This window comes from Oscarella lobularis, chromosome 12 (assembly GCF_947507565.1).
Source record: "Oscarella lobularis chromosome 12, ooOscLobu1.1, whole genome shotgun sequence".
Classification (NCBI taxonomy): Eukaryota; Metazoa; Porifera; class Homoscleromorpha; order Homosclerophorida; family Oscarellidae; genus Oscarella; species Oscarella lobularis.
The window spans coordinates 1,995,938-2,022,990 of record NC_089186.1 but is presented as its reverse complement, the minus strand read 5'-3'; the positions used below and the strand labels follow the sequence as shown (position 1 = coordinate 2,022,990).

The following is a 27,053-nucleotide window of genomic DNA, read 5'->3' as shown; positions in this document are numbered from 1 at the left end:
GGCTTTGGGGTCTTTGATAGTTTGCCTTGCGGCTCGTACCCAGAGCCCTACATAAATCAGATAAAAGATTTATCTAGGGCTCTGCTCAAGGGCAGGGTATTATCCGTGCTCTGCTCGTACCCAGGCCAATCTCACTATGGCCATACATACTGTTCACGTGATACACTGTTGTAAACATTAACACTGCGCAGACGCCATGGCGGATCCGAGATGGACTCGTCTCGACTCTGTCATGGTCCAAATCGTGCCTCCTCTCGCCAACGCTCTTGATGGAGGAACTTTTCTCGACAGTCTCGTTTCACACGGATGCGTTACTCATCATCAAGGAGATAAAATTCGGCGACTTTTCCGGGAATCACCAGAAGATGCGGCTCGGGAGTTGCTTAGCATTTTGAGGCGAACTCCTAGCTTCGATTCGTTCTGCACCGTCCTACAACGGGAGAATCAAAAGGCGTTGCACGACCTCATCGCTTCTACAGACGTGGCTCAAGACATGGTACGCTCTCCTGGACCACACCCTTTGTGGTCGAGACAGTTGGCCAGCCCCTCCCCCTCCGTTATAGATTAACGGAGGGGGAGGGGCTGGCCAGTCTCGCGACCGTTGGTTAGGCAGCTGTGATGCTAACTAACTAGAGCGTCCTTCAACTAAAAGCAGAGGGGTTGTTTTTAACTTTATTGTGTTGCTAGTGTACTGCGGCTGAAAATCAGTTCGCATCCTCTGACGAAGCTCACGAGGCTTTTCATCATCTTGTCAAAGTAAAGGGAATAAGCGTCAACGCTGTTGATGATGAGAGGGTATACATACATATATGACGTGCTTGTGTGAGGGCTATATCTACATGTAAATGATAGACAAATAACACTCCTCTGCATTATGCTTGTAACAAAGGGACCATTTTTGGAGTAAAATGGCTCGTGAAAAACAATGCTGCTATTAATAGAGCCAACAGGGTTAGGCGATTTTGCTTTTGCGGTGCTTTGCTCTTATTTTATCTTCAGGTTGGCAAAACGCCTTTTATGGAGGCGTGTAAAAGTTCAATTGATCGTTTATTAAAAGTGCGCTACTTGGGTAAAAAAGGAGCGAACTGTCAAGCAAAAGATTATGTGAGATTCTTCTGACTATGAAGTTGAACAAAAATCAACGTCTTTTTATTCAGCATGGGAAGACAGCCTTATTTTATGCCACTAAAAATTCAAAGCATACGAATGACGTAAAAGAGGTGCTTCGATATCTTGTTGTTGAGAAAGACATTGATATCAGTGCTGTTGAGAAGGTACAGCATTTTTATGATACGGTGTACTATTGTGTTTACTGATGTCTACTTAGAGGGGAAGAACACCCTTATTGCACGCATGTGCTTCATCTTCTCCTTCCTTTGTTGTCATTCAGCAACTCATTAAATTAAGAGCAGACATAACTGTTGAAGACATGGTTAGACAGAATTCTCATTGCTGACTCGTTCTCTAATTGAGCCTGTTCAGTCGAAGAAAAATGCTTTGCGTCTAGCTGAAAGTAACGGTAGCACAGACAAGATAATAATTGACCTATTGAGTAAGAAGACTGTCGACGTCACATGTGAAGACGAGGTGAAGCGTTTTTATTAAAAAATAAACAGATGTTATAAATGTAAAACTCAGAAAGCAAAAACGCGTCATCATCTGGCGCGCGAGGATGACTGCATTACTGCAGACGTGGCTCAACACATGGTAGGCTCTCTCTGGGAAAGTTTATGTCGCGTGCGGCGCTCAATCAGAAACTAACTCTGCCGTGTAAAACAAGATCACTAGCTAAACTGAGCGTTAATTAATAGCTAAATAAGAAATAAGATTTGAGCAGCCAGTTGTTCTTTTGTTACGAATGGAATAATTTTGGTTCTTAATTAGTGCTTTGCCGCTGAAAATCAGTTTGCATCCTTTGAAGATGCTCACGAGGTTTTTCATTGTCTTGTCAATGAAAAGGAAATGAGCGTCAACGCTACTGAAGAGATGGTATATTATTTTGTTTGCTACATGTGCAAAGAATATTTGTGTCAATAATAGATTGAAAACACACCCCTGCATCATGCTTGCAAAAAGGGAAGTTTTTTTGGAGTAAAATGGCTTGTGGAACACAATGCTGTTGTTAATAAAATCAACGGAGTTAGAAAATTTCACTTGATAGTTTTACCGGTATTTTATTTTATCTTCAGTTTGGCCAAACGCCTTTTATGTTGGCGTGTAAAAGTTCCATTGATCGTTCATTGAAAGTGCGCTACTTGGGTCAAAAAGGAGCTGACTGTCGTGCCAATGATCACGTGAGATTTTGATGTTGCTTATTTTCTACAACGTCAATGAGCACGAATTGTCGTCCTATTTATTCAGATTGGGCAAACGGCTTTGTTTTATGCCACCAAAGACTCAAAGTCCGAAGGTGACGTGGAAGATGTCCTTCGATATCTTGTCATTGAAAAAGGCCTTACTATCAATTCTGTTGAAAAGGTACAGCGCAGTTATGGTAGGCACTATTTTCGTTCAGCGATTTGACTTTTTAGAATGGAAGGACACCCTTATTGCACGCATGCGATTCATATTCGCCTTCTTTGGTCGTCATTCAGCAAATAATTGAATTGGGAGCCGATCTTTCTGTCAGAGATCAGGTTGGTCAGAATTCTCACTGCTTATTTGTTCTCTACTTTAATCTGTATAGAGGAAACAAAATGCCTTGCACGTGGCGGCAAAGAACTATGAGATGAGCAAGCCATTAATTGATCTATTGATTGAGAATGGTGTTGACGTCATGTGTGAAGACGAGGTGACATGCTTTTGTTTGAAGTGAAAGAATTAATTAATGAACGCAAATTCAGAAGGGGAAAATGCCTTATCAGTTGGCTCGTGATGGTGAAATCAGAATGGTCCTTCGACAGCGTTATGTACGTCAGCAATTTAATTTCTTCTGTATATATTTAGTGTAATAGGAAACCGCTCGATTTTCTGTCCTTCAACGGGTAAAGGTTCGCCCCAATATGATTAAAGTGTGCGTGATTGGCAACGAAATGGCGGGAAAGACGACATTCATCAATTCTCTTCTTAATCTCATTCTTCCCCCAATCGATCCTGAAGATCGCACACCTGGAATTGAAATTCGCAACTGCATAATCCCGGGAGTGGGTAAAGGAACGACGTGGGACTTTGGTGCCCAACGGACTTTTCGCAGCGCTTACGGTCTCTTCTTCGGACCGGCCAATACGATCTTCGTTCTCGTCATTCGCTTTCAAAAAAAGCAAGATATGAAGTTTCAATTCGACGTTCTTTTTAAAATTGCCTGCTATTGGTGCGCGTTTGTAAAGGCTTCACTTCGCACTCCTTCCTCTCGAAGGCTTCGACTTTTCGTCATCTTCAATTTGATTGATTGCGAAGAGGAGACGGGAATTGAAGTAAGTTCCCAGCTGAAGCGAATCGCCGAGGCTCTTCAGAAAGAGTTCGAAGACGCGTTTGAAGTTGCCCACGTGATTGAAATGGATTGTAGAAAGAGAACGTCAGTTCGAATGAGCGACTGTCGAGTAAAATTGAAAAATCTTCGCGAAGAAATACTTGCGGTAAGACTGATTTTATTCGTTGCACTAAACACTTGATTTTTCTTTCAAGCAGGCAACCGAAGACGTGCCTAAATTGTGTCATGCCATTGAGAAAAGTCTTGCTCTTCCTGACAAGAATCGAAAATGTCCATTGGGATATTTTCTGACACCAAAAGAATTCAAGAAGTGGGTCGCTGATGATGTCAGCATCCTTCTGAATGACGAAGAGACAAAAGTATCTATTGAATACCTTGACTCGTCTGGAATAGTGAGTAATCAAGATCTTTTGAATCCATGCTTTTATTTTTACATAGATCGTCAATCTGGGTTCTGAAATTTGCCCGCGACCCGTCTGGTTGTGCCGTAACGTGATTGGTTCACTTCTGGCGGGCCCTCGCTTTCTGTTTGGCATACCATCGAAGATAGTGTCATTGGAAGACATAAAATTGGCTTTGCGGCAATTTGAAGGCTACCTCGAGAAGAGAGGAATTCCTCCTTCACGTACAGCGACAGCTGAGGAAGCGATTAGTGTTCTTTGTTATCTAGATTTATGCATTCCGGTGGAAAACTCACCCGGAATGTTCCAGATTCCCGCTCTTTTTCAAGATTCAATTCGTCACGGCGCCTGGGTTGAAGACGCGACGTTTGACGTGTATCGTGGCCAGCGATACGAGTGTTCTTCTTCCGTTGATATAATCTCGCCGACGTCGTTCGTCGTCTTTCAATCCCGTTGTTCTCGCATGACCAACACGAGTTGCGAGGCGTGGAAGGACGGCATCAAATTAGTGAAAATCATCGGCGGCAAAGTGGTCGAGAGTCGCATTGAATTTGGAATAAAAATGGAACACCATTGCATTGATATCATCCTTCGATGGTCAAGCAAAACAGCGTGTCACGAAGTCGCAAAGGAGTTTCTGGCCGAAATTATAGAAATGATCGCTCAAGTGTGCGACAAGAGGAGCCCGGGAGTGATTCTGAACTGGTTCTACTTGGACAGTTCTTATCTCCGACGACACGACGAAGATCCAGCTATTTACTCGTGCAGCGAAGTAGATCGGCTCAACGACATTGACCACATCGTGTCATCAACTCGTACAAGGAAAAAACATTCTTCTCGTGTTCGTGACTTGGTGATTGTTGAAGAGAGTCTTTTCAAGGTGAGTAGAAGAAACAGGAGGGTACATTTCTGACTAGTTTACTTTTCAACTTTAGCCCATGGTTGCCTCTGCAGATCCTGTTGCAACTACTCGCAATTATGGTATGGGTTCTGTAGGAAATATTAATTGAATAATTAATCTGTCTTTAGACTCTTTTCCTTCTGACGACGTCTTCGCACCTGATGATTTACTGAGAACGTGCGCTGCCGTCAAAGGATCAAAATGGGAAGAAATCGGCGTTTTCCTTATTAGCATTGACGATCTTGAGGACATTGGCGATTCCTCTCGCAGCCACGTCACTCGCATGTTCCGAGTGCTCCGGTCGTGGAGGGAAAGGGCTCAATCTCCAACAGTAGGCAAGCTTCTAAAGTGGTTTGAGGAGGTGGGCGTCAATCGTAGAGTTATCAAAATGAAATTCGACGAACTTTATGGACATTACTAGAAAGTCGCACGTATGTTCGCTTCCATATTTCCCGCATCTATTGTACTGCGAAAAATCTTTGGAGTGTCATGCAGTGGTGCGCGTAGAAGAAGCACATAACAGGAGCGTTACATTCTGACTATTATGCTGTTAATTAATGTCGCCTTCACTTTATAGCTCGGATGAAAGGGATTCTCTCACGTGTTGCATCGTGAGCAGGCGCAGTTACGCCATGGCAGATCCTAAGTGGACTCTTCTCATTCCTGTAGCAGACAAGATCGTGCCTCTTCTCGCCAGTGCTATTGATGGTGCAGCTCTTCTCGATAGTCTTCTTTCGCGCAGATGCCTCTCCCAGGATCAATACGAGGAACTTCTGCGACATTTACGGGATCGTTCACGCGAGGATGTGGCTCGGGAGTTGCTTAGCATTCTGAGGCGAACTCTCCCTCCTAGCTTTGATTCGTTCTGCGCTGTCCTGCAGGAAGGGAACGACGGAAACCGAAAGGCTGTGTACGACTTACTAGTCACTTCTGCTCAAGCTCACGAATCGTCCAGAAAGCCTTGCGAAAATCTTCCCGTTCCTGAAGATAAAACTCGGATTGCTCTTGATACCATAAAAGAAGACTTCTCTGACCCTCCTTCGAAAAAAGAGGCTTTGGAGCCCGCTTCTACTACTACAGGCGTAGCTCAAGCTGATGAGTCCAGCACGCCTTGCGAAAACTCCCCATCTCGTGCAGATGATAGAACTCAAATCACTCGTGCAAGAAAGCGCAGTTTCAGTACCGTGAACGAGGACTACGTTGACCCTCCTTCAAAAGCTGCCAGAGCAGATTTTCCGGAGATAGTGACTATTCACGTTCATGAGAAGATTAGAGGCAAGTGGATACCCAATTCTGAGTCTTTCACTAGGATTGTTAAAAAGTACTCCGAGGCAGCAGCGCTGCCTGGAAGGAAAATCTCAATTGACGTGGAGTTTCTATGAAGCATGACTCCTATTTCTGAAAGTGTCATTTGCATTCATGAAGAAGAATGTCTGCTTCGAATTTGTTTTCCGGAGAGCACGCCAGAACGCTTCAAAGAATATCAGAGACAGCTTCTTCGAAGGATGTCAAATCTATTGAAAATTGAAATTAAAAAAATTGAGATTATACCCGGAAGTTGTTATGTGGATCTGACTGTTACTGGAAAAGGGTTCATTGATTTCATTTGCGGTTTGCACGCTGCTAGCAGTTTTGCTCATCTCATAGTCTTTGATTCTCTGGCAACACTTCAAATTGGCTCTCTCCCACCTGTCAAGTTTGTCGCTTTTCTTTGCTTTGGGCAACTCCAATCGGTGTCTGAGGCATTGGCATTGTACGTCCTTGAAAAAGTAAGATGATATAAAAACGTTAGAATGTAGCCGCTCTTACAGCTCTTTCTGTGCAGAACCATATTTGTTCTTGGCCATCAAAGTCACAGCTTTATGCTACTGTTGATGACGCCGAGGATCGCTTAGGTCACGTACGAGAAAAACTGAGCAATGCTTCAAAAAGAAGTAACTACTTTTAAAGTAATTAACCGGCTATATTCTGATTTTTATTTATGAAGTCTACAACACTGAACGATCTGATAGACACGAATTTGACTTTTTAGCGAACAAAACTGAACAGTTGGAATTGCAAGTATGCTGAAGGTTTGGAGAGTAATTCAAACAAACGATTTGAATTTAGATTCGTCGTTTGAAAAACAGCAATTCAACGATAAAGAAGCTGCTTGACACTGTTAAAGAAATACAAACGGTAGGCTACTAAGCTTAGAAACGTAGCTCAAGCAGGAAATCGAAACTGATGTAGGGTTTGAAAATCAAAAATGCAACGATAAGGAATCTTATTGGTACAGTTGAAGAGACGCAAATGGTGTGCCGCAACTCTATGCACAGGTAGACCAGGCTAAGTGTTTTTGACAGAAGCCGAGAGGATTACCTTCTGCTCGTTCTTCAATCGATCGTTTGATCTCAATAATTGAGAAGAGAAACTGGGACGAACTTCAAAGTTTTCTGTCTACGGAAAAAGGATTTCAATTTCAGCAGGTATGGAGTTGCTTTTTTGTTGCTGCAAAGCATTGTAGTTACCAATTTCGTTAGTACGATTTTAACTTGTCAGTTGTTCACTATGTGGCGGGAAGAGAGTTTGAGACAACGGAGGAAGCCGAAGAGTGGCTCAGCTATGCGGTTTTGCAAAGAAATCAGAATATTGAAGAGCCATCAGAGGTACCAATACGATATGTGAATTAATTAAACGATATACACCGACATGGATGCAGGATGGACTCCGCCCACTTCACTGTGCGTGCAAGTGGGGAAATATATTTGGCGTTCAATGGCTCGTCAGTCACGGTGCAACTGTCAACGAGAAAGACAAAGTATGACTTGAAATTAATTTCAGATTGTAGCGCTGATCAGTGTTGTTCAGGAAGGGCGCACGTCATATTCTTACGCCTGTGCAGGTTTCGTTGACAGAATGCAGAAAATGCTCTATCTGGAAGAACATGGCTGCATTTTGTTACCTCATGACATTGTAACAGATTTGATATCAGCACTGGGATAGACACATTAACTTTATAATAGGTTTTTGCGGCTGTAAATAAATTTTCGTCATATGAAGAAGCTGATGAGGTTTTTCATCATCTTGTCAATAAAAAGGAAATGAGCGTTAACGCTGTTGATAAGGTGATATATGATGTGCTTTTATTTGCTACATGTGCAAAGAATATCTGTCTTATTGATAGGAAAGGAACTCTCCTCTGCATTATGCCTGCTTGCATGGAAGCATTTTTGGAGTAAAATGGCTTGTAAAATGGCTTGTAGACCACGAAGCGCCTTTCAATGACATGAACATTGTCAGACAATGTACTTGTATATAAATTCAAAAATTCTTATTTTATCTTTAAGATGGCCAAACGCCTTTTATGAATGCGTGTAAAAGTTCTATCGATCGTTTATTGAAAGTTCGTTACTTGGATGAGAAAGGAGCTAACTGTCAAGAAAGCGATTTCGTGAGATTCGATGTTGATTGTATCAATAAACAAATCTTTTTTCATCCAGTTTGGGAAGACGGCTTTGTTTTATGCTACCTTTCCTTCAAAGTGTGAAGATGACGAAGTAAAAGATGTTCTTCGATATCTTGTCATTGAGAAAAACATTGCTATCAATTCTGTTGATCAGGTTGCTTTCTTATGATATTTCGAATTTTTGTTCGGCAATTCTATTTTTAGGACGATATGACATCCTTACTGTACGCCTGTACGCATCCTTCATTCATCGTCATTCAGCAACTAATTGAATTGGGAGCTGATGTTTCTGCAAAAGTTTTCATGGTTAGTCAGAATTCCTAATGCTCACTCATCGCCTTTTCAATCTTTGTAGACAAATCAAAATGCCTTGCATCTTGCTGCAAATAGCTTATCAACAGACAAGTCTATTATTGATCTCTTGATTGAAAAGAATGTAGATGTCATGTGTGAAGACAAGGTCACTTGTTTTCATTTCAGAAAAGAATTGATAAACGTTAAATTTAGGACGAAAATGCACCTTATCAGCTAGCAAGCAATGATGAAATCAGAAAGATCCTTCAACAGCATTACGTACGTCATCATTTTAATTCCTTCCCCGGATTGAATTTGTGTAATAGGACGCCGTCCGAATTCCGTTCCTTCGACAAAAGGTTCGCCTTGATTTGATTAAAGTGTGCCTGATTGGAAGCGACATGGCGGGAAAGACGACGTTCGCCAAATCTCTTCAACTCCATGGCTTTCCACATGAAAAGGAAAATCGCACACCCTGCATTGAATTTTACAAGGGCATACTTTCTGAAATAGGCGCAGGAACGGCGTGGGATTTTAGTGTCCAATCGCTCTTCCACAGCGCTCATGGTCTCTTCTTTCAACAATTCAACGCGATCTTCGTTCTCGTCCTTCCCATTCGAGAATGGAATGAGATGACGTCAGAAGATCTTCTTGCAAAAGGGCGCTATTGGTGTGCGTTTGTAAAGGCTTCGTTTCTCTTTCAACTAAAGTCGCGACGTCGCCTTGTCGTGATCTTCAATTTTTTTGATTTCGACGACAGGGCGATCATTGAAAAGACGCTCCAACTAGAACGTGTCGCTGAAATTCTTCAGGAAGAATTTGGAGACACGTTTGAAATTTCACACGTGTCTGAAATGAACTGCAGTATCCGCTTTTCTGTTAGCATGCACAAGTGCCACCAACAATTAAGAAAAATTCGTGAAGAACTGCTAGAAGTAATGTTACCTAATCTCTTTGTCCAGTTGACACACTTCAATCTTTCTTCTGTTTGCACAGGCATTCGATGACGTTCCAAAACTGTGCCATGTCATTGAGAATTATATTTCTTTTCATGATGGCAAGAGCGGAAAATTTCCATTTAACAATTTAATGACGTTGCATGAATTTGAGGATTGGGTCTCTAAAGTTGCTGGCATCGTTTTGACTGACGACGAGAAAAGGGTCATCGTTGAATATCTTGCATCGTCCGACACAGTGAGTTGCCGTTGTCTATCCTGCAGGGTTATGTAGTTTTATCTTCATAGATTGTTAATCTCGGTCGTCGAATTTGTCTTCGGCCGCTCTGGCTTTTTCAAAACGTGATCGGTCCTCTTCTCGCTCCTCAGTCGTATTCGCGATTGGACGCGTCGACTGGCAGACTTGGCGAGGTGTCCACGAAAGACATTGAATGGGCTTTGAGGGCTTTTGAAACCCGTTTGAAGCTGAAGCCCCAGGGCTCCGCGTCTTCCTTCCCGGTGACAGCTGACGACGCGATTGATGTTCTTCTAAGCCTGGAACTCTGCATTCCCGTCCAAAAAATGCCTGGAATGTATTTGATTCCGGCTCTTCAGCTGGATTCAATTCGTCCCGACGCCTGGGTTGGAAATTCAACGCTTGACGTGTATCGTGGTCAGCGATACGAGTGTGCTCGTTCGACCGATATCATATCACCGTTTTCGTTCGTCATCCTTCAATCTCGCTGCTCTTGCATGGAAAACGTACGTTGCACTTCGTGGAGGGACGGCATGAAATTAGCGAGGATCAGCGGTAGCGAGGAGGTCGAGTGTCTCATTGAAATGGGAATAAAAAAGGGACACCATTGCATCGACGTCGTTCTTCGCTGGTCGAGTGAAGACAAATGCGAGGCCGTGGCGAAGGAGTTCCTAGATGAGCTGAAATCGATGATCGTCACAGTGTGCGACGAAAGAAGCCCAGGAGTAATTCTTGACTTGTTCTATTTGGACACTTTTCATCTCAAGCAACTCAATAAAGACCCGGCCATTTATTCGTCCAGTGAAGTGGATCAGAAAGTCAAAGACAATGCTTTTGACGACTTGTTATTCTCCACCAGACCGGAAGGAGACACTCGTTGTCGTATTAGAGATTTGTGGATCTTTGTACCTCATTCTGGTTCATGTATGCACTTTATTTGATGGAGTTTCTTTATCCGATTATTTGTCATTTTAGACTCTTTTCCCGCCGACGAAGATTTGGTCTCGCCAGATTTGATAAGAGCATGCGCTGCCGCTTTCGGATCAAAATGGGAAGATATCGGTGTTTTTCTTCTCAGCAGCAAAGATCTTGACAACATTCGTAGATCGGCTGGCAGCAACGCTGTGAACATGGTAAGCGTGCTGGAATTATGGAAGAGAAAGGAAAAAGCACCAACTGTAGGCAAGCTTCTGCGATGGTTTGACCAGATTGGAGTGTACCGATATGCTATCAGGGATATATACGAAGACCTGTATAATCGCTAGTAGAGTACCGTCCTTTGTTTTGTTTTCTTACTTTTTTGAACGCGCAACTAATTTTTGAATTTCTGTTTTTTAAAGCAGCTGGGCACCGCGCGCTATGTCACGTGGGTGAAATGGAAGTGGCCAAAGCGACGTTCACGAGAACGCACGGTACAGCGTACGGCTACGAGGAAACTATTGAAGTCATCAGAAGAAAAGAATTCGAACGATTAAATGGTCAATTCCCGGGAAATGCCGAAAAAATCTCGTTTTTCGAACTTCTTTTAGAATGCGCATATTTGGATCATGCAGGTGCAACCCAGTACGCACGATCGCAAGTGGCGGCCCACGCGAGCGATCTCGAGTCGCACGCATACGGAAATCCCCACAGCCGTCATCCGTCAAGCGCGACGACAAGCGAACGAATCAGCGAAGCGCGTCATCTCGTCCTGAAACACTTTCACGTGACATCAAATCAATATTCGGTCGTTTTCACTTCCGGTGCGACGGGCGCATTAAAACTAATCGCGGAATCGTTTCCATGGCGAGCAGACAGTTTATTCTGCTATTTGCACAATTCCCATACTTCCGTCGTGGGAATGAGAGAAGTGGCATTGGAAAAGGGAGCGCGTACTACATGCATTCAAGAAAGCGAAATCAAAATTCGAGATTCCTCAGAACCGGCATCATCTCAAGAGCTGACTGCCCATGCATTGTTTGCGTATCCGGCTCAGTGCAATTTCAGCGGAAAAAAGTATCCTCTCACTTGGATCGACGCCCTACATGAACATAGACTCTATACCAAGTCCAAAGGGATTCTAACCAATGGGCTTGTTTTGCTTGACGCTGCTTCATTCGTCTGCACTTCGCCACTCGATCTGAGCCAATATCAACCGGATTTCGTGTGTCTGTCATTTTACAAAATGTTTGGATATCCAACGGGACTTGGGGCTTTGTTGGTGCGGAACGATCGCTGCAATTTGCTGCGGAAGACCTATTACGGCGGAGGGACGGTGGCAGCGACGATTTCTAGTGAAGACTTTCACGTAGAACGAACCAATATAGCTGAGAGGTATATAAATAATTTAATCTCATAAGTCTGATTATTTTCCCTAGGCTTGAAGATGGGACATTGCCGTTTCTCGACATCATCGCTTTGAAGTACGGCTTTGAGGTCTTGGATAGTTTGCCCGGCGGCATGGCGGCCGTGCAGGCGCACACCATGACTCTACTCCGCTACGTACGAGACGAACTCGGGAGTATGACTCACGCGACGACTGGACGGCCTGTCTGCGTCGTCTACGGCGAAACCGACTACGCGGATGAATCAAAGCAGGGTCCAATCGTGGCTTTCAACGTCCTTGACGACGACGGAAAAATAGTGGGCTTCAGTCAGGTCAGAGAACAGATAATACATATATAAGAGAATACTATAGGCGGGAGGGAGACATTATAACATAGCTAGAGGTATCTAGTTTCAGTGTATGGGGGTCGTGACTCTTTGCCATATAGGTATTATAGTTTTGCTTTTTATCAGGTTGAGAGGCTTGCTTCGTTGAGAAATATCCACGTTCGATCTGGATGCTTTTGCAATACGGGAGCGTGTCAGGAATACCTCGAACTAACCAATGAGGATTTGAAGCGAAACATAGCAGTAAGGCAATCAATTATTTAATTAATAATTAATCTTTTTTCTGAGGCTGGTCACGTCTGTGGCGACGACGTGGACATAATTGACGGCAAGCCGACCGGCTGCATACGCGCGTCATTTGGCTACATGTCAACATTCGAAGATGCGTATCAGCTAATTGATCTATTGAAGTCATCCTTTGTCAAATCAGAGACAAGGTCATCCTCTACGACTACAGGTGACGTCTATCTCAGAAAAATCCTCATCTATCCTATCAAGTCATGTGGTGCCTATGAGGTTGGAATTTTATAAAGGAAATGGCACTTTTGTACTATGTGATTCACTCTAGGTCAATGAATGGAAGATTGGCGACAAAGGGCTCGTGTTTGATCGACTTTGGATGGTCGTGAGTGAATCTGGACGTTGTCTCAACCAGAAACAAGTGCCCCAGATGTGCCACGTGAGACCGATGATCGATTCTACTGATGCTTGCATGATTCTTCGGTGCGAAGGCAAACCGGGTAAGATTCGCCTTTTTTCGATTGATTGTCGTGAGTTTTCGCGTAGAATTGGGAGCGCTTAGAGTTCCGCTGCACGCCCACGGCGATTTAGCTGTTGCGGAGATGTGCACGTCTAAAGTCTGTGGTGACAAGTGAGTTCTGCGTGCTTTTGAACGTGTTTTGTTCGTCTAGTTCTCTCCTCTGAAGGATAAATGGGCTCGATTGCGGCGACGAGGCCGGGCGATGGCTTTCTCGAGCCGTAGACAGAAACTGTCGTTTGATTCGATTGACGGATCGTCAGAAAGAAGACGGGAATTCTGGTGAGTAGAATAAATTCGACGAAATCGGCGAGTTTCCCGTAAGCCTCTGTAGCTCAGTGGTTAGAGCACTGGTCTTGTATTACACCGGAAGTACGTAATGAGGTTAACCAGGGGTCGGGAGTTCGAATCTCTCCAGGGGCTACAAACCATTTTCCTTCTCTTCTTCTTTTCAAGAAAGCTAATATTTAATTTTTTGCGTAGAGAAGCTTTCGTTTGCCAATCAGTCGCAGTATTTGCTGGTGTCGATGCAGAGCGTGAGAGCGCTTGCATCCAGTGTACGTTTTTTATTAATTAAAACTAATTTTGCGTAAGAGTCTTCGTGTAGATCGACGAAAGCGAGGAAAGCGTGGCTCGCAGATTTCGGCCAAATTTTATAATCGATGGTTGTTTGGAAAAATTCACCGAAGATCAAGCTACAAGTGTTACAATTTCAAATCTATTTTTCAAGGTACTGAGAATTAGCTTCTAAGTATGATCAGTTATAGCTGCAAGGCTCCTCAGGTTCACAGTCTTTGCAACCGATGCCAAATGATATGTATTGACCAGATGACTGGGGAGAGAAATGGCAGTATTTTCAGACGTCTAGTTGATGCTCGAAATGGAAAGGTCGTTTATATTCACCTTCATAAATAAATGCTCTAGTCTGCCCTTAGGTAACATTTGGGGTTTATCTTACTTGTGACGGGTTTGGTGAAGATGCTGGAAAAGTCACAGTTGGAGAAAGAGTATTTATATGCTAAAACAAAGTACAGTACAGCACTAATTTTTTTTTATTTTTTGTCTGTGTTTATTGGAGAGTTTGCACCTTGTATTGGTTTCCTAAAACTTACATTTTCATTTACACTTTATATTAGAGTGTTTGCACTTATTTTTCATAATATTTTTTGTCTGTGTGTTTCGTTTGCGTTCAAAAACGGCTTTGCGAGGTCAGTACGTAAGCGGGACTCCGTGGATTAGTCGGTTAAATCGTCTGCCTCACACGCAGAAGGTCCCCGGTTCGAGCCCGGGCGGAGTCACGTTTTTTTTGTTTTTTTTTTGTTTTTGCACCTTTATTTTGATGTCTTTAGCCTTTCGCTTGCAGAAAAATGCTCGCAAAAGAAAGGATCTGGATAAAAGGTTTATAAAAGCGCGCTACGCATTATACGGGATCGGGCGTGAGGAAAAACTCGTTCAAAACTGCCGATAAAATGTCAGAATCGCACTCTATCATTCACCAGCGGTTCGAAGCAGCTGTTCGGGTGATAAAGAATCTGCCAAAAGAAGGTAGACGAGGCCCCAAATTGCAAACGCGCGTCATTTCTCCGCTCAGGATCGTTCCAGCCATCAAACGAGCTCAAACTCAAGGTAACCAGACCGTACACCTATCGTTTTGCTAGAAAATAAGCGCCACGCTTTAGCTCTACGCATATTTCAAGCAAGCGAAGGAGGGCCCCTGCAGGGAGCCGAAGCCGAGCTTTTGGGACGTCGTAAAGAAAACCAAATGGTAGGTGAACAACCATTCGAGCCAGAATAAGACTCATAATCAAGGGAAGCGTGGACGAAACTGGGCGAAATGGGCAAAGAGGAAGCCATGGAGCACTACACAGAAGAACTCAAAAACGTAAGAAATCAATATTGGATTTTATCTCAAAGGGGCTTGGATACAACGATTTTTTAGATCGCCAAGGGAATTCCTCGCTCAGAAGCAGTGGACGCGTTTTTTCAAGAACTTGAAGCGACACCAGAAAACGGAAGCGGAAGTGAAATAGTAAGAAAAGAAAACACAGCCTATTTTTAAAAAAGCAAATTTTTCTACAGGAAATAATCGATGAAAATGAAGCTAGAGAAGCTATTGCCGAAACCACAACCGGTGGATATCTGTCCGACGACTACATCAGTGCTGACGAGGAAGCGGAAATCGTTCAGCAAGTGGAAGTAGATGGACAAGTGTCTCTGTTAAAAGAGCCGGAGACTGGGACCAAGTCGTCTACAGAGCAACGCGAGGAGGCTATTGGCGTTCTGACTCAAGTGCAGCAGACTGTCGTGGAAATCAGCCAGCAGCTACGAGAGCTCGTTCAAGTTGTGACGTCTCTAAGGCAAAAGGTAAGAAGAGGGAGGGGGACTCCGGGGGAGAAAGGCTCATATTGATCATATAGCTTAATGACATTGAAACGTCAAGGCAAGATAGCTCCAATGAGACGGTAAGAATTATTTACGTGAATACTGCTACTACGTGCATGTGTCATGTATACTAAGGAACCTGCTTACTTAGTAGTGGGTGGCAAAAATGTGTAGCAGTACTGCTTGCCTATAGTTTCATCATCCCTATAATATGCGTTCCTTTTTCTAGAGATCTCGGTCGTTTTTATGGCCTGGTAGGACGTCACCGGTAACTGGTTTTGTTATACTAGTTTTAGTTTTCGCTATTGTACGACTGTTTTCGAAAAGAAAGTAGGAAGAGGATGTTTAATTAGCGAGGGGACTCTGGGCGTGACGTGGAGCGTGCTTCTCGTAGTAGCATTTCTCACGTGAGACGGCGAGATTGGAGTCATGGGATCGTTCTCATTGCTGCTTCTGTGCCTTTGCTTTGTCATTTCTCACTCCATCGGCCACCCGGTGAGACAAGAGCATTTGAGTGTGAAGATCGACGGGAAATATGATTGAGTTTAGGTGAACGGTTTGGCTGAGACTCGAAAGAATATCCTTTTTGTTATGTGCGACTCAATGGTAAGTCTACTATAGCTCTTTTGTGGGAAGAGAGTCACACTTCACATACACGTTCTGAGTATAGAGGATGATTGATACCTTTAGTCTTGAGGGGGATAGAGGCCGGTCTTGAATTAAAATAAATCAGCGCGAGACTTTTCTTTCCTTTTGGAGGACGGTCGTTTGATTGGAAAGGGATCCAGTGGCGTTGTTCGTTTACCAACACTCGAAAAGATGGCATCTAATGGAATTGTATTCCACAACATGTACACTAACAATCCCATTTGCTGTCCCTCTAGATCAGGTTAGTAAATCCTTACTATATATTAGGCAATCTAATCCCTTTGTTTCTCAGCCCTCTGGAGCGGCCTGCACACACACATCACCAAATCGTGGAACAACCATAAGGGCTTAGACAAGGGCTACCCCACGTGGGCAGTCAAGCTCGCCAACGCCGGATACGAGACCGAGCTCATTGGAAAGCAAGACTACACGTCAGGCAGTCACTCAGTAAGGTGAAAAAACATAGATACATAGGGGAACTCAATAATCATACCTAGTTTTATGTATGATACTTTTAATGTATAGCAATCGGGTCGAGGCTTGGACACGCGCTGTTAATTTTACTCTGCGTCAAGAGGGCCGACCAACAACGGTGCTCGTAAACAATAGCTCCCAGATCAAAGTGTCTGGCGATTGGAATTTGGTTGACAGGGCAACGAGTTGGCTAAAAAATAATGCCACTCATATTAAGGATAAGCCGTTTCTGCTCTACGTTGGTTTGAATTTGCCGCATCCGTACGGCACCAACGAGGGCGAAAACTCCGGCGCTTCGACGTTTCGCACGTCGCCCTATTGGCTTCGTTCGGTCGATTCCAATCGCGTGAACATTCCGACGTGGATCGATTTAGATAAATTTCATCCCGTCGACTATTACGAATCGGCTGTGAAGAATTGCACGAGTAGTTTCACTAAGGATGAGATATTTAAAGTGCGTCAATACTATTTTGCCATGTGCGCCGAAACGGACGCAATGCTCGGCGAAATCGTCGACGCTCTCAACGCGATTGGTCACGGTAACGATACGTATGTGTTTTTCAGTTCGGATCACGGCGAAATGGCGATGGAACATCGTCAGTTTTATAAGATGTCCATGTACGAGGCGAGTAGTCACGTTCCTCTCGTCGCCACGGGGCCCGGAGTGCCGACAATGCAGGTGGAGAACGTCACGTCATTAGTCGATATGTTTCCCACTTTTATGGGTAATTAAAATAGTCAATAATTAGAGAGGTTTTAATTTTTTCTATAGATATAGCTGGGATTGATCATCCTCCTGGATTAAATGGTTCCTCACTGATGCCTTTTCTCATGCCTGGGTTCTATCGTGCTGACGATCGGCCTGACTACGTTCTCTCACAGTACCACGGTTGCAATATGAACATGTCTGGATTTATGCTCAGAACGGGGAACTATAAATACGTTGCCTACGGCGACGGCCCCAAACAAGTCCGTCCACATCTTTTCGGTAAGATTAGGCATTCAAATTTATTTACATATTTATTCTCTATAGATCTGTCTACTGATCCTGATGAATTGACTGATTTGTCTCTAAAGAATCCTGACCTGGTTTCCCAGATGGATTCTAAGCTGCGTTCTCTCGTCGACTATCCGTCGGTGAGTCACGAGGTCGATCAGTACAATCGCGACTCGTTTCGCGTTTGGCGCGAAAATCTCGCGAAGGAGTACGATCACACGATCGCTAATCTTCGCTGGTGGATGGACTGGCAAAAAGATCCCAAAGGTAATCAGCAGAAAATTGACGACTGGCTGAATTCCTAAGCACGTGCAAATCTTTTCTGAACGTCTGGACTCGTTTCTGTGTTCTTTAGTCATGCTACTGAATGTTCGCGCGAAATGGTGATGTAGTCATTTTTCAGCTGAATTAAAAATGTGGGGCGTGGTCTAGAACTGTCCCCATTGAATAAATTTGTTAGCAAGAGGTGAGCAGACGCCTACAGTACAGTACAGTACTACTCAAAAATATTCGACTGCATTTTTTTCTCAGTGACCTAACCACTATCCGGGGACGTTCCACCTACGGGTCTCAAATTCTTTTTTCCTCCAAAGCTAACATCGTCGAAGAAAGCAGTCAAAACGCCGTCTAAAGAATGCTAAGTAATCCAAATCGTTTTGCGCACGCTCCCCGCCGACTCACCGGCTTTTCGCGCCCATCTCTCCCCCCACTTCCCCTCACTTCCCCTTCCCCTTTTTCTCGCCCCGCAGGCCTTGGGGACGTCGTAGCGACAGGCGACGGCCTGACGAGCGGTCGCGTCGGCGATCGATGCCGCTTCAAAGTCGTCAACGCGACCGAAATCGCCGTCGACATAACGGGCCCTTCGCGAGCGAAAATCAACATCGAAGCCCTTCCGCCGGACGCCGGCGAATCGGGATTCTCGATAACGTACGACGTCGATTCGCCGGGCGAGTACACGGTGAACATACAGGACAAGGGGGCCCCAATACCGGGAAGTCCATTCAAGGCCCAACTCGTCGGCGGCGGCGGGGGCGGGGGCGGCGGCGGGGGATCCGGGACCTATACGATAGGTACGGGATCGGGGGGCGATTCGACGAAAGTCAAAGTCGTCGGACCCGGCATGGTGACTGGAATGGCCGGGAAACCGTCGAAATTCTACGTCGATTGCAAGAACGCGGGCGGCGGCGGGAAATTGCACCTGCGCCTGATGGGTCCCGCCAAAGCGCAGCTGCGCGAAGTCGAACCCGGATACGGGTTCGAATACGTTCCCGCGGCGCCGGGAAAGCATCAAATCGTCGTTGAATTCAACGGGCAACCCGTGCCCGATAGTCCATTCGTGATAAACATCAAAGAGGATCCGAATCGACACGAGCCGTATAGTTATCCGAATAGGGTCCAGCTTGAAGGCGATGGCTTGCTTGGGGGGCAGGTGAATAGTTCCGTCTGCTTTGACGTCTTGATGGCCGATGCCGGGGCGGGGGACTTGCGTGTCAGCGTCACGGGGCCCGTCGACGGGGCCATACGCGATGGGAAGGTGAATATTCGTAATAATCCCGCCGCCTGTTCGGCTCGCGTCGATTTCGAGCCGACGCAAGTCGGAGGGTATAAGGTCGAGGTGAAGTTCTCCGGCGAGGACGTGCCGCGAAGTCCCTTCGTCATTTACGTCAATTGAAAAAGAGAGAGGATAGAGGGGGGTCCCGTGACTTTTACCGTAAGATTTGTTCTGTTGCAGTGCACGGAGACGTTTTTTTTCTCTTTTGACTGTGAGTGAGTGAGTAAGTGAGTTGAGTTGGTATGGAATCTTTTTAGCCTACAGAAAACATGTACGTCCTTTTCGCTGAAGCAGTACTAAAATGAGATAGCAGCAGCGTCTAGTGAAGCGACTACAAGGGGAGACACTTGAAGGTAAGTCCTTTGTATACGTTGACATACATGTAGATAGGCATACCCCCATGCATGGGATCATAATGCTGTAGAATCTAATTTTATAAGTGCACAAAGCTTCTGAGAGGTAGATTATAGCGGTTTAAGGGCAAGTTTCTGCTGTCGCGCATTTTTCTTGGCGGCACCTAACCATACACTTATAAAAGCGGATTCTACGGATTAATCTCTATGTACGGTGCAGCGGTGTTCTATTAATTAAACAGTAAAAAGACCAGAAAGGATCATGCGACACGCAAAACAGTGCTGCAACGAAAGCAAACCATCCTCCCCTCACACAAGGTACACACACGCAATTCTCTGTACTAAAAAAAATCAATAGCACTATCTAATATATCCAAACGGATCTAGAACAGTCGGTCTCTTCTTCTGATGGCACGCCTTATTGAAAACGTCCCAAAAGCGCAGCGTCTCGTCGCCGGCTCCCGTCACAATGGACTGCCCGTCCGGCGACACGCCCAAATACAAAACCCTCATACTATGCCCAGTCAACTTCGCCAGCTGCTGCATCGACGGATATTTCCACAGAATCACGAGATTCTGCGAATAGCCGTGCGTGCTCACCAACTCATTGGCGTTCTTCGACCAGGCGAGATTACACACTTGGGAATTGGTATCGACGCACTGCAACGACTGCTGATGTCCCGTCAACGTATTCCAAAATCGTATGGATCGATCCGTCGTTCCGCCGCCCGACGCGAGAAGTCCGTGCTGATGCGGCGACCAGGCGATCGCCTTGACAGCGGCCACGTGATCTGTATAACATTGAACCGGTTGTACGGGATCTCCCGTCGCCGTTCCGTTCATCACGTGACGACTCCACACGTAGAGACGATTGTCGTTTCCGCCGGAGGCGAGGTATTGTTGGTCACATGACCATTTGAGTCCGCATACCTCTTGCGTGTGCGCGGTGAGACGGTGTTCGCTCGCGTTCGCGCTGCGACAGTCGCGAAAGATGATGCGTCGATCGCGACTGCCGGAGGCGAGCGAATCGTCGTCGTTCCACGCGAGCGCGCTCACGCGCGATACGTGCCCGGGTAGCGTGCGCACGTTCTTAGCGCGCTTTACGTCCCACAGTTGAACGAATCCCTGTCGCGTGCCGACGGCGAGACGCGTTCCCTTTTCGCACCAGGCGACGGAGGCGACGTCGTCGTCTTCGGCGGAGAGATCGCAGAGTTGCGTGACTTCGCTCGTGTTCGCGTTCCATAGATAGACGGAGGCGCCGAGGCCGACGCTGAGGACGTTTTGCGCCGACCAGTCAAGCAGGTTTAGGTAGAAATCGTCTTGGAGTTCGGGCGCGTCGAGAATTTTATACGGGGCTAGGGAGATTTTTCGCGCCGCTTTTCGAGGCGATTGGAGTAGTTGGTGGGTTTCTTTGCTGAGGGGCGATAGGGTGTGCGGCGACCACGTAGTCGATTTCGTAGACGTCGTCGAAGGCGCGGGGGAGCGAAACTGGAAGAGGGGCCCCCTTTTGGGAATCGCACGCGAACGACGACTCGGCGAGCGCGGCGAGCGTCTGTCGTCCCATTCGTTGTTGAGAACGGCGTCGTAGAGGACGGGTTCGGTCGACGGAAGTAGAGGTTCGTCGATCGCGTTTTTTGACGCCGCGACGTGCGATCGAGCGAGTTCTTCGAACGCCTCGGATAGGTTCGTTGCCGAGCGGCTCGGTATGAAGCGATCGTAATAGCGCTCGCGTTTCTTTGCGGGAGATAGATGAGAGCGACGCGATTCGCTTGGACTTGTGCTTGTCATATGGTTAGGGGGTATTCTAGATGAATTGCTCTGTATTAGAACTCCTGATTCGCGTACAGGACACACGTACGCTATAATATAGAGCCGAATATTTGGCTGTATCTCTTCGGGGATTGTTTCCAAAACAAGTTTATCGCCCGGATGTTGTAAGCGCGTTAGTTGTGCTCGAAACGAAAGATTGCAGAGTTTTTTGATACTCTCGTTTATCTAGTACGTTTACTTGTTTGTCTCTAAACTCTTTTTTACCAACGACGATGCGAATAGCGTCTTCTATGCTTCAAACGAAGACGTCACATGATTAATTAACGCTAGTAGCTCCCGTATTTTCTGACGCCATTAGTGCGAAAACCGCGTGACCTGTCGTTTTCGCCTTCTTTTGCGACCATGTCGATCTTTCGCTCGGAAGAGATGACGCTATCCCAAATATTCCTCCAGTCGGAATCGGCTTACACCATCGTAAGCGAACTGGGAGAACTGGTAAGCACTTTTCACCGTTTATCGCCTCGCGGAGCCATTCCTTGACTTCCTCGATGTGTAAATGAATGAAAACGATACGCCTGAGCTATCGAAATCTAAAAGGGCCCCCTTTTCTCTCTCCACAGGGAGCCGTTCAATTTCGAGACCTGAATCCGGACGTAAACGCCTTCCAACGAAAATTCGTCAACGAAGTGAGACGCTGCGACGAAATGGAACGCACGTTACGTACGCCAGAAAAGAGAATCCACGAAAAACGATTTTTTTATTTAATATTTCGTCTTAGGATTTCTCAACAAAGAGATCGAAAAATCGGAGCTTTGGACTCAAGAGCCACTGGAATACCCGGATGCACCGAATCCCCAAGAAATGATAGATCTCGAGGTAAAAAATAACTATTGATTTTCGATTGAGTTTTTTTTTCGAATTAGCTCTTTTAAAAATTTAGAACAAGTTTGAGCAGTTGGAGAGCGAGATGAGAGAGATCAACGCCAATCAGGAGCGTCTCAATAGAAACTATCTCGAATTGATGGAACTGAAGCAGATACTCAGCAAAACGAGTACATTCTTCGATGAGGTACGTAAAGGAAGAACTCGTACAGATTGCGCGGTTTATAAAATTAATAAATATTTAGGCTGGATCCCACCAGGCGGATTTCGACGGCCTGGGTGGCGACGACCATTCAGGTAAAATAAATAAATAATTTTTAAAATTATTAATCATACGCCTTCTGTTTCTTTTACTTAGCTCTTCTTGGCGATGAAGGCTCAGCGCATTCTGGTCAGCTGAGGTAAGAAGTCTCCTCTGTTATATATATATATACTCTATTTATTTATTATTTATTCTTTCTAGTTTTGTTGCTGGTGTCATTCTCCGCGAACGCGTTCCCGGATTCGAGCGTCTGCTTTGGAGAGCGTGTCGCGGCAACGTCTTTCTTCGCCACACTGAAATCGAATATCCCATGGAAGATCCAGTCACTGTATGTACATTTTATAATGTGTTTATCTTAATTGATTATTGATTTCAGGGTGACGTCGTTCACAAGTGCGTCTTCATCATTTTCTTCCAGGGAGACCAGCTGCGTTCCCGCGTGAAGAAAATCTGCGAAGGGTAAGCCGCAATTTCGATTAATTAAAATTTTTATTTTTTGTATATTTATTCTAGATATCGCGCTACTCTGTATCCGTGCCCGGATTCGCCGGCGGAGAGGCGGGAAATGGCCATGGGCGTGGCAACGAGAATCGAAGACTTGAAAACGGTAAGAAAAATAATCAATAAAAATAATCAATATATATAATCCCTTGCGTTTAGGTTTTGGGACAGACGCAGGATCATCGTTGCCGCGTCTTGCAGACCGTTTCCAAGTCGCTGAGAAGCTGGGAAGTAAAGGTACGTCAACCACGTGACAATTAATTAAAGTCGTCTCACGATCTCTCTTCTCTTTCTCTAGGTGAAAAAGATCAAGGCGATTTATCACACGTTGAATCTTTGCAACTTTGACTTGACAACCAAATGTCTGATTGGTGAGTGCTGGTGTCCCGTCTCCGACTTGGATTCCATTCGCTTGGCCATACGCAGAGGAACGGTACGTGAAAAACCACAATAAAATAAATAAATAAATAAATTGGGATTATTTTATTTATTTATTTTTTAGGAGCGAAGTGGTTCTTCTGTTCCCTCCGTTCTGAATCGCATTCCAGCCGAAGAAAGCCCGCCCACCTTCTTCCGAACGAACAAATTCACGAAGGGATTTCAAAACATAGTCGAAGCGTACGGCATTGCGAACTATCGCGAAGCGAATCCAGGTCAATAAAAAAATAACTGGCGTTAATTATTTATTTTTTTATTAATTATTAGCTCTCTTCGTGGTCATCACGTTTCCGTTTCTCTTCGCCATCATGTTCGGAGATTGCGGTCACGGCCTCATCATGGCTCTCTTCGCCTTGACGCTCATCCTAAAGGAGAAAACGCTATTGAAAAACGATCTCGGAGACGTACCATAGAATATATAATAGTCTTCTTCCGGGTTGATCTTTTTTTTCTTTAGATGTTCGCCACGATTTTTGCCGGTCGTTACGTCATCTTTCTCATGGGCCTCTTTTCCATGTACACGGGGCTCATCTACAACGATTGCTTCTCCAAGTCATTCGACGTCTTTGGATCTCGTTGGATACTTCATTTCACGTATAGAAAAAAAGAAATGAATTCGTTAACAGTGGCCCTGGAGATCTTGATATTATATATAATAAATCCTAATACCCTAAACGAGATCTCTAGGGTCAAAAATCCAAATGATGTTTTTTTCTAGTGAAAGTGATTACAAACGTCTCAATGCCAGCGGCAAGGTGTGGCAGCTCAATCCGATTGAGAATTATTACAATGGAAGCAATTCTCAAATAAGCCACAGTCAAGCTCCTTATCCATTTGGAATGGATCCCGTATATAGATAGCTTCTGATTAAATAATTAATTAATATAAATGTGTTTGCTTCGTTGTTTAGATTTGGCAGGAGACTTTGTCGGAGAACGCAATCACGTTCACGAATACGTTCAAAATGAAAATGTCCGTTATTATTGGCGTCATTCACATGACGTTTGGAATCTTTCTCAGTCTGACCAATCACCTGTAAGATCCTCTCGCGTGCTCCCCTCGCGATTTTTTTTGAATTTTTTTGCACGTGTGTAGCTTCTTCAAGAACTACATCAGTATCATCGGGGAATTTATTCCTCAGCTGCTTTTTCTCATGTCGCTCTTCGGCTATCTCTGCATTCTGATTCTATACAAGTGGACTCTAGACGTGACGCATCACGTAAGGAGGAGGGGGGGACCCTCCCTTTGTGTGTGGCGGACTTTTAAAAGTACGAATTTCTTTTTCTTCCAGGCGCCCAGTCTCCTGATCACTTTGATCAACATGTTTCTTAAAATTATGTCGTCTCCCTGTTCGAATGACGGAGACCCGAACAACACCAGATGCCTCTACAGTCCAAGCGTTCAGGTAAGAAAAAACCACCAATAGAAAGCCCTGTGATATATAGCACCAGGAATTTTATTATGTATGTATGTGAGGTAGAGTTTTTGAAAAAAAACGCCCATATAGCATCAGGAATTTTATTATTATTATTAATTGCGTCATATAGGAGTAGCCTCATTCTATAAACGTCGTTCTTTTGCTATGTATTTTCGTTTTACGTGTGCAGATTCATCTTCAGCGGTTCCTTGTTTTCATGATTGTGATCTGCGTGCCGTGGATGCTTCTGACGAAGCCGCTCTACTTGCGTTGGAAGAACAAGAAGAAGATGCGGGAATATGTATCAAAATATGATAGGTACAAAGTCTTCTTGTTAGCGCGCGTCTTTTTTTTTCACAGAGGCAATCGCCGTACCCGGATACGGTTGGAATTACGGAAAGCGAAGGCGAAGAGGACAGCGAGATTATTCACCATGACGACGACGACGAAGACGGAAGAGGAAAGGACGACAAAAAAGACGACGTAAGGAAAAATAATCGCTAATCTCATTGATTCAATTTTCGTTTTTCTTCTCAGTTTCAGTTCAGCGAAATATTCGTCCATCAAGCGATTCACACAATTGAGTTCTGCCTGGGATGCATCTCTCATACGGCGTCCTATTTGCGTCTATGGGCGCTCAGTCTCGCCCATGCAGGTACTCTAAGGGAGGGAAGGGGGTTCCCCCCAGAGCGCTCATGGATCCTCCTCTAGAACTATCCAACGTTCTGTGGAAAATGGTTATGAATACTGTGATGACAACTTCGTTTCTTTCGGGTGTACCCCTACGTGTTGTTGGCCTATTTTTTGGTTTTTCGTTTTGGGCAAGTAAGTTGTTTGTTCTTTTTTTTTTGAAGGCTTTGCGCGTCATTGGCACGATTTCATTTCTAGTTCTCACTGTTGCGATTCTTTTGATTATGGAGGGCTTGTCGGCGTTCTTGCACACGCTTCGTCTGCATTGGTAAGATAACAAATAAATAAATAATATTTCGTTTTACATACTGCGCATTTTTTTACATGGGTTCTTATGGGCTTTTTGTGTTTACTAAGGGTGGAGTTTCAGAGCAAGTTCTACGGTGGAGATGGCTACAAGTTCGCGCCGTTCTCCTTTACCGCCGTTTTGGAAGGGGAGGACGAAGTTTGATGGGGTTTTTGATGTGACTGTATGGTACGTTTTCTGTTTGTTTGTGTGTTGAGTATGATTTTTCGCCATCACGTGCAGCTGGTTGTCACAGCAACAGTACAGAGAGCTCGTAAGTGGTATGGGGGGGCCCGTTTCTTATCAGCAACAGTATAGACGTCAGTAGAGTTTTTTGATTGCCTTTATTTTCCTTTTTAGGCAGTGGGTGCGGTCATTTGATGACGTCGACTTAGCGCGCAATGCAACGCACGTGGTCTTGCATCATGGCCGAAGAAGAACACGCGATTCGCGACGAAGCAGCTCAGGTACGACGCTCTGAACCCTTTTAGGAAGCGTTCTCGATCCTTTTCCGCTGCTGCGAAGTCGCGGAAAGGGGAAATTCGCGTATCCGTTGCAACGTCGCCGTAAGACGTTCAAAAACGACCCAAAACGCTTTCAGAGAGCATTTTCTGACTTTATCACATGCAAGTTGTATCGATAAATGGTTTTCTTGGCCAAAAAGGAGTCGAACGGCTCATATCGCTTCGCCCCCAAATTTCGATCTCCGATTCGTTAGTTAGAATACATTTCCTGCCGCCGAATGTCCTAAATAATACCTGTGTATCGTTCGAGAGTGTCAGATAGGAGATTTGCGTTTGGGATCATTTTCGGAAACCGTGAACTATAGCTCATGGTTTACTTGAAGACTTGACCTCTTAGAATTTCGATTTTTCGGCGTCAATTTGTAGCTACAAAGCTTTAATATCTAGTCGACTCCGTGGAGTCAAACTTGCCTACAAGCCCAGTTTTAACAAAATTTTATCGAGGAGGCGTGGTTAGTATTAGGCGTAACGGAAGTGAGTCGTTTTGGACGAAATTTGACGTGCACCGAACGTTCAACCCCGTAGAGTTGTTAAACTAACAAAATGCAATAGATCTGGCGCGTTTATTTGGAAATCTGCGAGGTCAGGTTTTTAGACAACCGTGAGCTATAGCACACGGTTTTTGGTCAAAAACCTCATCTCTCAGAATTCCGAATTACCGGTGTCAAACAATAGGGCTTTGGTACCTTGTTGACTTTGTGATCTGAAAAATGTCGAGCGCGCAAATTTTCGGCTTTTTTGAAGGGCGTGTCTAATATTAACCCATACCGGAAGGGGGTCTTTTTGGGGGGCGAAATTCGACC

General features: G+C 44.9%; 8 protein-coding genes and 2 non-coding genes across 12 annotated transcripts; 9 read left to right on the top strand and 1 right to left on the bottom strand.

Annotated features, from left to right (window-relative positions):
* The first annotated feature begins 196 nt into the window (after window positions 1–196).
* Window positions 197–5,314, top strand: LOC136193612 (death-associated protein kinase 1-like). The gene is made up of 20 exons (XM_065982527.1): window positions 197–496; window positions 688–795; window positions 853–951; window positions 1,000–1,104; window positions 1,158–1,274; window positions 1,328–1,432; window positions 1,483–1,587; window positions 1,639–1,707; window positions 1,885–1,989; window positions 2,041–2,139; window positions 2,190–2,294; window positions 2,362–2,478; window positions 2,532–2,636; window positions 2,687–2,791; window positions 2,844–2,909; window positions 2,955–3,575; window positions 3,628–3,822; window positions 3,869–4,711; window positions 4,767–4,812; window positions 4,861–5,314. The coding sequence occupies exons 1-20, from the start codon at window positions 197–199 to the stop codon at window positions 5,151–5,153; spliced, it is 3,708 nt and encodes a 1,235-aa protein (XP_065838599.1). The 3' UTR covers window positions 5,154–5,314.
* Window positions 5,315–5,319: 5 nt separating this feature from the next.
* Window positions 5,320–11,052, top strand: LOC136193613 (death-associated protein kinase dapk-1-like). Of its 3 annotated transcripts, none has more exons than XR_010671394.1 (13): window positions 5,320–6,501; window positions 6,558–6,666; window positions 6,720–6,793; window positions 6,842–6,910; window positions 6,965–7,027; window positions 7,081–7,200; window positions 7,255–7,380; window positions 7,434–7,532; window positions 7,583–7,687; window positions 7,738–7,839; window positions 7,899–8,009; window positions 8,062–8,165; window positions 8,215–8,234. XR_010671394.1 is itself a non-coding variant. In XM_065982528.1 (10 exons), the coding sequence occupies exons 2-10, from the start codon at window positions 8,079–8,081 to the stop codon at window positions 10,928–10,930; spliced, it is 2,448 nt and encodes an 815-aa protein (XP_065838600.1). In that variant the 5' UTR covers window positions 7,952–8,009; window positions 8,062–8,078; the 3' UTR covers window positions 10,931–11,052. The 3 variants fall into 3 exon arrangements, 1 of the variants encoding a protein (XP_065838600.1); XR_010671393.1 differs by having other exon boundaries at window positions 7,078–7,200; XM_065982528.1 differs by lacking the exons at window positions 5,320–6,501; window positions 6,558–6,666; window positions 6,720–6,793; ... (5 more) ...; window positions 7,583–7,687; window positions 7,738–7,839 and adding exons at window positions 8,385–8,486; window positions 8,536–8,640; window positions 8,688–8,753; ... (2 more) ...; window positions 9,719–10,589; window positions 10,641–11,052 and having other exon boundaries at window positions 7,952–8,009; window positions 8,215–8,334.
* On the top strand, window positions 11,022–14,236 carry LOC136193614 (molybdenum cofactor sulfurase-like). The gene is made up of 12 exons (XM_065982529.1): window positions 11,022–11,143; window positions 11,195–11,978; window positions 12,023–12,302; window positions 12,444–12,560; window positions 12,606–12,833; window positions 12,886–13,057; window positions 13,104–13,188; window positions 13,244–13,356; window positions 13,558–13,631; window positions 13,682–13,804; window positions 13,858–13,962; window positions 14,010–14,236. The coding sequence occupies exons 1-12, from the start codon at window positions 11,041–11,043 to the stop codon at window positions 14,094–14,096; spliced, it is 2,271 nt and encodes a 756-aa protein (XP_065838601.1). The 5' UTR covers window positions 11,022–11,040; the 3' UTR covers window positions 14,097–14,236.
* On the top strand, window positions 13,399–13,497 carry Trnat-ugu (transfer RNA threonine (anticodon UGU)). The gene is made up of 2 exons: window positions 13,399–13,435; window positions 13,462–13,497. It is a non-coding gene; the product is annotated as a tRNA-Thr (tRNA).
* Window positions 14,237–14,298: 62 nt separating the features above from the next.
* Trnav-cac (transfer RNA valine (anticodon CAC)) lies at window positions 14,299–14,372 on the top strand. Its single transcript has one exon. It is a non-coding gene; the product is annotated as a tRNA-Val (tRNA).
* A 137-nt stretch (window positions 14,373–14,509) lies between these two features.
* On the top strand, window positions 14,510–15,830 carry LOC136194174 (acyl-CoA-binding domain-containing protein 5-like). The gene is made up of 8 exons (XM_065983231.1): window positions 14,510–14,619; window positions 14,666–14,700; window positions 14,754–14,839; window positions 14,884–14,956; window positions 15,014–15,103; window positions 15,154–15,438; window positions 15,492–15,536; window positions 15,686–15,830. Exons 1-8 carry the CDS (start codon window positions 14,544–14,546, stop codon window positions 15,788–15,790), a joined length of 795 nt encoding a protein of 264 aa, XP_065839303.1. The 5' UTR covers window positions 14,510–14,543; the 3' UTR covers window positions 15,791–15,830.
* A 20-nt stretch (window positions 15,831–15,850) lies between these two features.
* Window positions 15,851–18,033, top strand: LOC136194173 (arylsulfatase K-like). The gene is made up of 7 exons (XM_065983230.1): window positions 15,851–15,951; window positions 16,006–16,062; window positions 16,216–16,345; window positions 16,397–16,556; window positions 16,630–17,303; window positions 17,351–17,566; window positions 17,612–18,033. The coding sequence occupies exons 1-7, from the start codon at window positions 15,886–15,888 to the stop codon at window positions 17,878–17,880; spliced, it is 1,572 nt and encodes a 523-aa protein (XP_065839302.1). The 5' UTR covers window positions 15,851–15,885; the 3' UTR covers window positions 17,881–18,033.
* A 104-nt stretch (window positions 18,034–18,137) lies between these two features.
* On the top strand, window positions 18,138–19,432 carry LOC136194311 (filamin-C-like). Its single transcript, XM_065983387.1, has 2 exons — window positions 18,138–18,216; window positions 18,325–19,432. The coding sequence occupies exons 1-2, from the start codon at window positions 18,210–18,212 to the stop codon at window positions 19,245–19,247; spliced, it is 930 nt and encodes a 309-aa protein (XP_065839459.1). The 5' UTR covers window positions 18,138–18,209; the 3' UTR covers window positions 19,248–19,432.
* Window positions 19,433–19,690: 258 nt separating this feature from the next.
* On the bottom strand, window positions 19,691–21,478 carry LOC136193896 (fizzy-related protein homolog). Its single transcript, XM_065982905.1, has 2 exons — window positions 21,339–21,478; window positions 19,691–21,284 (listed from the first exon to the last, which is right to left on the bottom strand). Exon 2 carries the CDS (start codon window positions 21,266–21,268, stop codon window positions 19,841–19,843), a length of 1,428 nt encoding a protein of 475 aa, XP_065838977.1. The 5' UTR covers window positions 21,269–21,284; window positions 21,339–21,478; the 3' UTR covers window positions 19,691–19,840.
* Window positions 21,479–21,584: 106 nt separating this feature from the next.
* On the top strand, window positions 21,585–25,962 carry LOC136193892 (V-type proton ATPase 116 kDa subunit a 1-like). Its single transcript, XM_065982900.1, has 24 exons — window positions 21,585–21,745; window positions 21,871–21,970; window positions 22,029–22,126; window positions 22,191–22,319; window positions 22,378–22,429; window positions 22,491–22,533; window positions 22,596–22,722; window positions 22,771–22,853; window positions 22,908–23,001; window positions 23,055–23,132; window positions 23,194–23,328; window positions 23,398–23,548; window positions 23,601–23,737; window positions 23,791–23,927; window positions 24,052–24,181; window positions 24,244–24,368; window positions 24,429–24,552; window positions 24,625–24,738; window positions 24,941–25,051; window positions 25,111–25,233; window positions 25,288–25,405; window positions 25,462–25,575; window positions 25,639–25,708; window positions 25,798–25,962. Exons 1-24 carry the CDS (start codon window positions 21,653–21,655, stop codon window positions 25,889–25,891), a joined length of 2,580 nt encoding a protein of 859 aa, XP_065838972.1. The 5' UTR covers window positions 21,585–21,652; the 3' UTR covers window positions 25,892–25,962.
* The last annotated feature ends 1,091 nt before the right edge of the window (window positions 25,963–27,053 follow it).